This window comes from Aplysia californica, unplaced genomic scaffold (assembly GCF_000002075.1).
Source record: "Aplysia californica isolate F4 #8 unplaced genomic scaffold, AplCal3.0 scaffold00111, whole genome shotgun sequence".
Lineage (NCBI taxonomy): Eukaryota > Metazoa > Mollusca > Gastropoda > Aplysiida > Aplysiidae > Aplysia > Aplysia californica.
In genome coordinates, this window is record NW_004797381.1 from 289,165 (window position 1) to 299,631 (window position 10,467).

Below are 10,467 nucleotides of genomic sequence, written 5' to 3' on the forward strand. Positions count from 1 at the left end.
CCCCCCCCCCCATATTTTATACCTGGGATAGTGCCCTCCTTATATATCCTAGATAAAAAAAAGATACACCAGATAAATTACAGTGCAAAGTCCAAGGCCCATAGCTTAAGTAAAAACATCAAATAAGAACAATAATTTGCTATGGATATTGTGTCGAAAGCATAAAAATGAATAAGAAAAGTTCTATGTATACAGAAGCATGAGACAGGAGTGAAAGTAATAAGTAGGCCTATGTTATGTACATATGTATTTCATCTCTTTAAATTGGTCCTACTGATCCACTAGTCTGAGGGTGGAGTTTGGTTTTTACAGCGTCCTTTTTACAATGGTATTGACAGCAAATGAAGGATCAAGTACCGGGGATGAAGTCATCTTTCTCATCCCTCTTTAAAGCGAAAATTTCAGGTGTTTTTCTGCTTTTGAATATGAGCACTACTTTTTTCTGTCCTGCTCTACATTTTTCTGTGTTTGAACATGCTCATACCCCCAGGGGCAGTGCCACTGACTTGAAGTGTCTTTAGGCCATTCCCAAAGGGGGGATTTTCTCATTCAAGCATAGTAGAATTGTAAATGGGCTGACTCATGTCACGCTCATAACTGTGCCTGATCTACAACAGGGAACTGCTGCTTTTTCTTTCCTGATCCTTACTATTGTCATTTTCCTCTACTTCTTTTGTATGTTTGTCACTCTCTTGTGACCCGCTATTTTGGGGTGCCTTGATAGCCGAAGCAGACCTTGTGCTGTTGAAGCTAGAGAGGTGAGCAGTCTAAGTCTGATTCCCTGTAAGACTTCTCTGTTGACATCCACCCCTTGGCGCTCATATGACCTTATGCAGTTGCGAGCGCCGTAAAACCCTCTACGATAAAAAAAAAAGAACATGCCTATACAAGTTTCTTCCCCTGGACGTTGCTGTGTCATACTTGTTATGGTATTTTTTTTTCACCAGCATGAATGTTAGGTCTTTAGTGAATAATTTTTCCATGTTTCATTAGTGTAATCGTCATGATTTACCTTACCATTTTGTTGAGTGTTCACATAATATTTTCAGGTAGAACAATGGAAACTGAGTGCATGCATGAAAGAGTCACTGTTGATCAGTTTCATCAGTGGATCAGAGGTCGAGCAACAGAGAGCAATCTTGACCAGTACCCTAGGACAGACTTTTCCTGTTATATTGACTACAAGTACATGAAGGATGTGTTCTCTGAGCACCCGCAGATGTTTCAGCAGGGTATGTCTGTGTCTCATTAAAAGTACTTTTTCTTTTTAATACAGGTGTTTTTACATCCCCATCAGCACAATTTAAATAATTTTGGAGGTATGCTTCTGGCCCCACCTGTCAGGGCCAACCTGGACTGAGAGGAATACAACTTCCCTGCAGAAAGACAGAGCTACTCGATAAGAATTCTCCCCACTTGGGAATCGAACTCGGATCTCCTGCGTGCGACAACGAAGTGCCTAATGGCTACACCACTGACCCCGGAGGAAGTTGATTAATCTTTATCTGTTACATGTGTCTTGAAAATTATATATAGATAGACACCAATATGTGAGGCATTGTGGTGAAGTCTGGCGTGGTCAAAGTAGGGAAATCAAAGAAATTGGCATTTTTCTCACTGTTAGGCAGTTTTTTTTGTTGTAGTTTTTTTTTTTTGGGGGGGGGGGGGGCTCAACACATTTTGTATTCATTTAAAAATACATTTCTGTGTGAATTTTAATGAAAAACATTGATTAATGGCACCAAAAAATGTCAATTTTCAGTTTTCAAGGATTCTGAAGCTATTTAAATTATGAAACTTCGGAGGCCACTTTCTCGCTAATTTGACTTCTGAAACCAGGCGACCCTGACTCCTTCAATCGCAATTATTTCGACTTCTATTTAACATATATGGATATTTTTTTCACCAAAGCAAGGCAAATGAGCAGGCTTTAAGATGATACCAGTAACCCCATATGCCCAAAAATTGATGAGCTCCTTGATTCCTCCATGTTGCGACATATGTAGTGAGATGTTAGAATGTCTAAAGCTTACCGTATTTTGGAACCCATTACTGTATTAAGTTTTGTGCATATGTTCTTTAACATTTGATGAGAAGATATAAAAACGTGATTTGACAATTGCTGGTATTGTGGCAAAGATTTTTTCAACAAAAAAAAAAAGAAAGTAGCCCATAATTGTAAATGGCAGAGAAAAAGTCAAGGTCAAGTTCCCTTTTCATTGTAAAGCAGTCTTTTGTGGAGTTTGCAAATTTCACGAACAAGAATGTGCTATGAGAAGAGTCTAATTAGCACAGCAGAATTACCCTTGTGATAAGGATGGTAAATTTTACATGTTACCCCCCCAAAAATGTATTTGATTAATCAATTCTGAATTATCCTTTTCATATGTTTAGACATAGACATGTCTGAATTTTGACTGAAAATGCTCCTAAAAATGTTTGAAATAAAATCAAATAACCTGGATGAAACCAAACAAATCTTTTGTTTTGCCTGTAAAATTTACTCTGCTGAAGTTAGTAGGTATTATCACAAGGGCAACGGTAGATATATTTTTGTTTGTTCCAATGAATTTTTATGTCCACTGCATTGCTTTGATGTGATTGCTTTCAGTGGTGTGGAAAGAGTTCGGACTTGGCAACTTTGATGGAAAGGACAGCACCATATGGCTGAGCAGTGAAGGTGCGAACACCCCTGGTCATCAAGACACCTATGGCTTCAATCTGGTCACTCAGCTGGTAGGAAGGTAGAGTCAAAGACATAAAAAATGATTTGTTAACCGTGGCAAATGACAAAGGATAAAGTTTGGCTTGAAAACCACTGAAAATAAAATCTTCTATGTGTTCTGCTATGGTTGTTTAGGTACAGCAAAAGATTTTAAGATAATGCTCGTTGAGCATGGAAGTTCTGGTTCAAAACAAAAGGTAGTATGCATATGGCATCTTTGGCAAATTTGTTTTCATAGCTCTGATAGAGTGTCTTAGTGGTAAGCTGAATTTTTTTTAATTGCTAGTTTTTTTTATCTCTCAAGCCATACTTTTGTAAAGGTGGATACTTTATGTTTCCAAACTTTTTTCTTTTAAAAGAAATGTGAAGCTAGGTTTTTTGGGTTGAATTTAAGTAAATATCCAATAATTACTACAAATCTGGAAGCAAAGCATTTAGTATAATGACACAAGCTAACCGTTATCAATCAAAGTTTGCAGCTGTAAACTAGCTTCATCATATTCTATCAGGATTGTTAAGGCTGGTAGAATCTGACATCCCACTCGTGTCCCATGTTGGGTCATTTCTTTTCCTGATGTTGGGGCTTTACTCTGGACAAAAGAACTGAGTTGTTGAACTCTGTTACAGTCTGTGTTCATTTTATTGTCCAAAGGAAGCTGTGGATATTGTTCCCACCTGAGGACACAAGATACCTATATGCGACTCGTGTTCCTTACGAAGAGTCAAGTGTCTTCACACAAGTCAACGTAAGGAGACCAATTGTAGAGCTCAATCCAGAATTTCAGGTAACACTGAGTTTGTCACTACAATATAGATCTTGTATAACCTTGCTGGCTCAGTGTAGGTAGACCTTGTGTAAGAGAGATTGTTGGGGGTTTTTTCCTTTAATGTTTCACTAGTTTCATGGAGTATACCTTTGACATTTTTACAGACTGGTTTATGTCTTTATGAAAGTAGCCTACTTTTTCAAACACTGCATAATTTTTTTAATTTTAAAAATTTTGTTCTGCCTTTTTCTTTCTTTTTTTTTAAATCTTGGGGGGGGGGGAGGGGGGGGGGAGGGGGGGGGTTGAATGCTTGCATTAAATCTGAATGATTCCATGATTTTCTGTTCTCAAATTTTTAAAAAATAGTGGAATAGAATGTTGAATATGTGATGGCTTCGCTTGTCAAGCCTGAAGCATATAAAATTTACACTTATTTTTATTCAGATTTGCTTTTATGTTTCTTTATTTAGCATTTATTTGGTAAAATAAACATATTGTTGGAGTAAAATTCAACTTATTTTTGCCATCATGCCCCCCAAAAATTGAAAAAATTATAAAAGTCAAAATTGCAAAGAAGGGATAACTATTTAGAGTTCAGTTTGAATGCTAAAACGTTTATGGACTGAAAGAAAGTGTCTTATATATACAAGAAAATTCCATCAAGAATGTTAATGGAAAAGTGTGAATGTGTGAATTATATTATTCAGACTAAAAAAAAATATTTTTCATGCACAGTGGGTATTCATTTTCATTGCATCCCAGCCCTGCTTGCAGTTATATTTGTATTCAGTTTGAGATTATGAGTGATTCACATGTTCCAAATCTCATGTTCTAATGAATGCATTTGCATTGTTAACTGTTTTGATATTGTAGGACAACTTTCACTTCATTTCTCAAATAGAACACTTGTTGTTTTTTTTGTCAGCCTAATATTTTATGTGTTGTTAGCACTGATGATATTCTGTCTGCTCTAAGTACATGCACTTTTTTGTTTTTTTCCTTTTTTGTGTTGTCTTTGTTTTACTTGTTTTTTTGTTTTTTTAACAAAATTAGCATTGAACCTAAAGGTAAATAACTAAACAAACATTTTTTTTTCTTAAAAGGGTTTGTTACGTGTCCCTAACCTGTGCCCTCTGTTTTATTGTTTGGGCACAAACCTGCGTTGATTATGTGGGAGGTTGAGCTTTGACAAATGTTTTATAAACTTTTCTGAGTTGTTCTTCCTCTGGGTTAATCCTAATTTCCCCACAGTAGAATTATATTGGTCAATTGTTATATGATACTAAAAAATGAATAAAGTGAAGGTCATGGTGAATTTTGTTTTCTTACTTCACACTCTTTCATTTCTATCATTGATCAATGAAGATCATTTAGAGCCTAGTCTTATTCTATAGATCTAGTCTAATTATTATAAATTATATTTCACTTTGCTTTTTTATCATCTGTTGGTCTCAGAAAAGTCATCCAGTGGTCATTGTACTTCATCCTGGGCAAACTTTGTACGTCCCGCGTCACTGGTGGCATTATGTGGAGTCCCTGGACCCAGCCATCAGTGTCAATGTGTGGGTCCCAGTGGTGAGTTCAAGTTACAGCTTCTTTAAGCAGTTCTCTTGCTGCTGTGTGGGCTCCTTACTTATCTTGAAACGCCTTTAACTTTAACCTCGAGATTCACTCCATTGTTTTGATATTTTCTCCAAACTCATTGTGCTCCCGAAGACATGTCACTTTAAAAAAGTACTTTGTTGCAATCCAACTCAGGGTAGTGTATTTTTTTTTTCCTTTTTTGTTGTTGTTGTATTCTAGTCCTGATCACAGATATATTGAAATAGTTGTAGCTTTAGGTACCATGGCCTGATGTTTCAAAAATCAGAAACATTACATTTTCTATGATATGGGTCCTGAAAATTCTGTGTAGATTTGACATTTTCTTTGTGACTGGTTCTTGTAGATGTGAAATTTCCATCACAGTGTTTAAAGTAGAAGTACTGCCAAAAATGCATTATAAGACTGATTACAAGTCTATTTTGTGGGATTTTTTTGTTAACATATTCACCATTGAATGCAATTTTCACAAGATAATACACAAAAGAGCTCATGTGGTTGGATAGTGAGGGTAAGATCCCTGTGGCGGGGGATACATAGTGAAGTACAGGTGGTTAGAGGGTGTTAATCGGCATCTGTGGTTAGCAGGTAGGCACTTTGCTGTCATTCACAGAAGACTCAACTAGATTCCCGAGTGGGGAGAAAATTGTTGAGTATCTTGGCCTTTCTGCTGGCATATTGTGTCCCACTCCACCCGGGTTGGCCATGACAGACAGGGTGGGAAGCCTGCCTCCTTGATGATCTAAATTTGTGTCCATGGCTATGTAAAAAAAACTACATGAAAAAAAAAGGGTGTCGTTGAGAGGTCCCGCTTCTCTTGCGTACTCCCTCCTACTGTTTGTGTGTATCTGTCTATCTCTTTCCCAATACTAAATGATGTTTATCATGTTCATGTGCTTCTCTTTTCTGAAGCTGAACATTTTGGGATACATAACCTTTCCAAAAGGCCATACTAATCTGTCATATTGTACCATGAGCATTCATATTTTAAACATTTATCTCCTGCTGCTTAATGGGTGTAGACATTCAAAATCCCCTCCTTTCCCCCTCGTCTTTTGGTTGTACTCACAGGAGGAAGACAGAGACTCTCAGCTGCATGAGGCTGTGACCCGATTCTGTGCCTCGAGCCTGATACAATGTCTCGACACCGGTCTGGACTCTAATGTGAGGAGCTCTCTTCTGAACCCAACAGAAGTAAGTCAAAGACCTGCCGTTTTGTTTATTCTTGTGTGATTGTAATGATTATAAAAGGTTATGCTCCTTCAACATCATTAAGATCATTTGGGAGGCAGGTTATTGTAGGCCTTTCTGTCAGGGCTATCTGGTGATATTTGGGATTCTCCCAACTGAAAGATGAAGATATTCCCCCCTAAAAATAAGTCTTTCTCTCTTGGATATGGAATTCACATCTCTTGCTTGCAGGTGAAGAACTTTAGACATCACACCAGAGGTGTTGGTGTGTATACATGATATATATAAAGAAGTACATAAAAACTCTGGTGACCGTGTAGTGCTGGGTAAATTAAAACAAGCATCAGCCAGGCTGAAGGAAATTCATAAGGAATAAATTTTACCAGTAGTGCCCTGTGATTACCTTGGTTCTGTGGTGAGACGAGCAAAGTGGATAAATGCTCTGGTTTATTATATGGACCATTATCAAAGATGATGTTCGAGAAAAGAATTCATTTGTTTGTTGTAGTTTTTTAAAAAAGCACATCAACACAGAGGGTCTTACAGTGTTTGGGAAAAGCAAGATGGATGACAAGAGTCATGGAATCTATTAGTGGGCTTTCGTTCCACCATTAGAAAGAGCTGAACTTCAATAAAGTATTGTTCCTACTGCGTGACTCCATGGAAAGATGTGCTTTTGGTATTTGTAATCATATTATATATTTCGTCATAAGATTTTTAAAAAATCAAATACAAAAGTAGGCTATTATGAAGAGCTACATGTGCTACCAGATAATCTTTTGTATAAATACAGTCAGTCTTGCTCAACCGGCAACCTGTTCAAGACAATCACCAGTCTAAATGATCACTTCCTACTGTGTATTTTTTCTACATTCTAATGACACTGTCCAAGATGTCCACCTGTCTAAGACAACCGCTTTTCTCCTCACCAATGAGTGCTGTCTTAAACTATTTTGACTGTATTATTAATTTTGTTGACTTCCCAGTATTTTATTATGCTTTTCTTTGAGAAAGAGAGAGGATCATGGTTTTATCCAAAGCGATGTATACTTCTTTCTTAAAAGGAATATCTTCGGCAATTTGTGTCTCATTTTGGTTTTACCCATGTGGCTTATTCAACTCTGAATGTCTATTTGCTTATGGTGTTTACATGTAGGAAAAGGAAAATATTGGGATCATATCCTGTACAAACTGTATTTTTCCTTTTGCAGACGCTGTACCCAGCAGATGTGAACTTTGGTCTTCTTAGAACTGCATTATTACAAGCAGTCTCTAACAACTGTGTGTCAGCTGTCACCTCTCCACTTCAGGAAGATGGACATAATCCTGCAACAACTGTACTTAGAAATGTGGCAAAAACTAAATCTACTAAAGTTGAGGAGAATATGTTTTCGAGAAATGAAGTTGATGTTGTGACTTCTCAGAAAAGTGATGTCACAGAAATGGAATCTCCTAGACTGAATGAAAGATTATTTTCCACAGATAAAGTGACACCTATGATTCCTGTATCCAAGAATGAAAAAGAAATGGAATCTGCTGAAGAAGCCAATGAAAAATTGTGTTCAAGAAGTCATGATGTGAATGAAGGAGAAAGTCATTTCCAATCATTTGTTAATACGATTAAGAATTATGAAATCTCTTTTTGTGAAAGTCCTTATGGGTTTGGGGAAAAAGATCACAGCCTTCTCTTGGCCAAGAGGACATGGGGTGGTTCACTGCAATGCTCTCACAGTCTTTCCAAACAGAGAAAGTTATCTTCAGAAATATCTCGGAGAGAAAAGAAGGATGAAAACGATGACAACGAAAGTAGGACTGGGCATTCCATTCGTCACCCGAAACTGGAAAGTGAGACTGTGTTAGAGACATCTGTGAGAAAAGGAGAAGATTCTTGTTCTGACAGTAGAAATGAGATTCAGTCCTCAGCTCCTACCGGAGAACATAAACGAAAGATTGTTTCTGTAAAGCCGTGTACATTTTCTTCTTATCTTCAGTTTTTGGATGAATTATGTGAGTACTCTAAATGCCGCGCTTGTAGATACCACCGAATAAAGCACCGTGCAACAAATGACTCTGGTGAATCAGGAATTTCTGATTGTGTCTCGTCTAGACAACCGGAAAGTGATACTTTGCCTGTCCAAGACAGTGATGTTTTTAGCAGGCCAAATATGTCTTTTAAATGCAAAATGGTGGCTACTGCATTATCAAGTTCCTCATTACCTTGTGACACATTATCAAACACTACACTGCCGACAAAGACTAATGACAATATTATAGAAACTGATACTACCCCACAGTCTGTTAACAAGGTGGAAAACTCCACTGGCAGTTTGGATGTTGCAGATAAAAAGAGTGATAATGACGTATCAGATTCTAAAGCTGGCTGTTCGCGAACTGATGAACGTACATTTCCTCTGGCAGCAGACCATATCCCTGACCTGAACAGACTCTCAGATAGAGAAATTGCTGAAAGCTTCCTTGTCAGCGTTCTACATCCAGACATCATTACCGAAGTCGTCTCACGTTTCAAAGAACAGTGTACGTTATGTCTGAAGGGGAAGGATAAGGAAGAAGTGGATCCATGACTCTGCCTGACTTAAAAGCACAGAATTATTGTTTTAGTAAGGTTCGTTATGTGGTTCAGTGTGAAATTTAGTCAGATGTTTTAGAGCAATCAGCAAAAAATGTGTTTGGAGAAGAGAGAAGAGAGTGGTGAGGGGGGCGGGGGGTAGACTGATAAAGAGAGGGAGAAACAGAGAGATAAGCAGACAAATACGCAAAGAAAAAGAAAGAGACAGAAACACATAATATACTGTAAGAAAGAAAGAGTGGAAATAAAAGAGAAATAGGGAAAGAGAGACGTATACATGTTGCGGATATTATTCCAAATATGGCTCCAACATCAAACCTTTATTTGTTGTCAGAAAAGCTGAAAGTCTTTCTTATGAATGTTTATCCATGCCATGCATCCAATTCAATATTTGATTACTGTTTTCGACATTTAACTCTTCATAGGCTAGAAATATTGTGACTTTACTGATTTACAATCAGTTGTCCAAGCCCCAGGGAACATTTTCATCTAGAACCAAGGCCTGGCACAAATGTGGTTGGGCTCACATTAGCTCCATCTTATTGTCTGTCAGACTCAAAAGATAAATTCCAAAGTCATTTTAGCCATTTTTAGAAAATGAAAAAGAATGTTTCTTTCGAACAAATGACTCTGTGAAATTTAATTAAATTTTGGTATGCTCAATTGATTTTGTATTTGTATATTTTTTTTTTACCCAAGTGAACTTTATTACCCGGCTGGCTTTGCTCTCTATTTCAGGACCAAAAACTGCAAACCGGCCAAAAATGACTTATTATGCAATTATCTTATGAGCATAATGTTATGACATCCTATGGCCTTGGCCTAGGGAAGGAATGGATTGCTTGACACTTAGACATGTCGGGAATATGACAGACTAGACACACTTGGCAAGAGGAAATGCAGAGCTAAACATAATTATATCTGCTCTGTTTTTCCTATTTGAAAGAACTGTAGCATGTGATGGTTTTGTTTTTTTAACAAATTGTGGAAAAAGCAGTCGACTTTTCTTAACTTAATGAATAGCGACATATCGTCTACATGCTAATCATGTTCTTTGCTTGTGTCATGTGACTTTCGTTGTGATGGATAAAGGTGTGTTGTGGTTCTTTCCTTTCCGGATTTGACCTATATCTAATTATTTTTATGGGTCTAAGCTTTTCAGGTTTAATAAAGTTATCCCTCTTTCTGAAATTTAAAGCAAAGAGAAGTTGCATTATGGCTTGATGCTGAATTTTTAAAAAATTAATGTAGCTATTCAGTCAAAAATAAGGATTGTGTGGGAAATATTTTGTTTTTCCGATTAGCGGATACAAATATTTTGATGAAATCACCCAAGCTATTGTTATTGTTACTTGTTACCATTACAAAGGCAGTTTTATGAATACTGGTATTGTTAGTCATACTTTAAGTTGATTTGTTGAAATTTGTATGACTTGATAAAAATGTTGATATGGATTTTAATAATTGTGTCAAAAATATCGAATGTGGATACATGTAGCATTTTGTTAAAAATGTGAGGAGATCTCATCAATGTAAAAGTTAAGAATCAAAGATTTAATCATACAGCAAATTTATATCAGTATCAGCTAAGCTTG

The 10,467-nt window shown here is 37.0% G+C and overlaps 1 protein-coding gene across 1 annotated transcript in view; it reads left to right on the forward strand.

Moving 5' to 3' along the window:
• Positions 1 to 9,046, forward strand: part of LOC101853924 (HSPB1-associated protein 1) — a gene marked incomplete in the record, with an annotated part of 10,338 nt that extends 1,292 nt beyond the window's left edge. The window contains 6 exon segments of the mRNA XM_005095685.3: positions 1,050 to 1,232; positions 2,612 to 2,744; positions 3,378 to 3,510; positions 4,948 to 5,067; positions 6,166 to 6,288; positions 7,497 to 9,046. Of these exon segments, the coding sequence (XP_005095742.2) occupies positions 1,050 to 1,232; positions 2,612 to 2,744; positions 3,378 to 3,510; positions 4,948 to 5,067; positions 6,166 to 6,288; positions 7,497 to 8,867 (2,063 nt within the window).
• Positions 9,047 to 10,467: the final 1,421 nt, after the last annotated feature.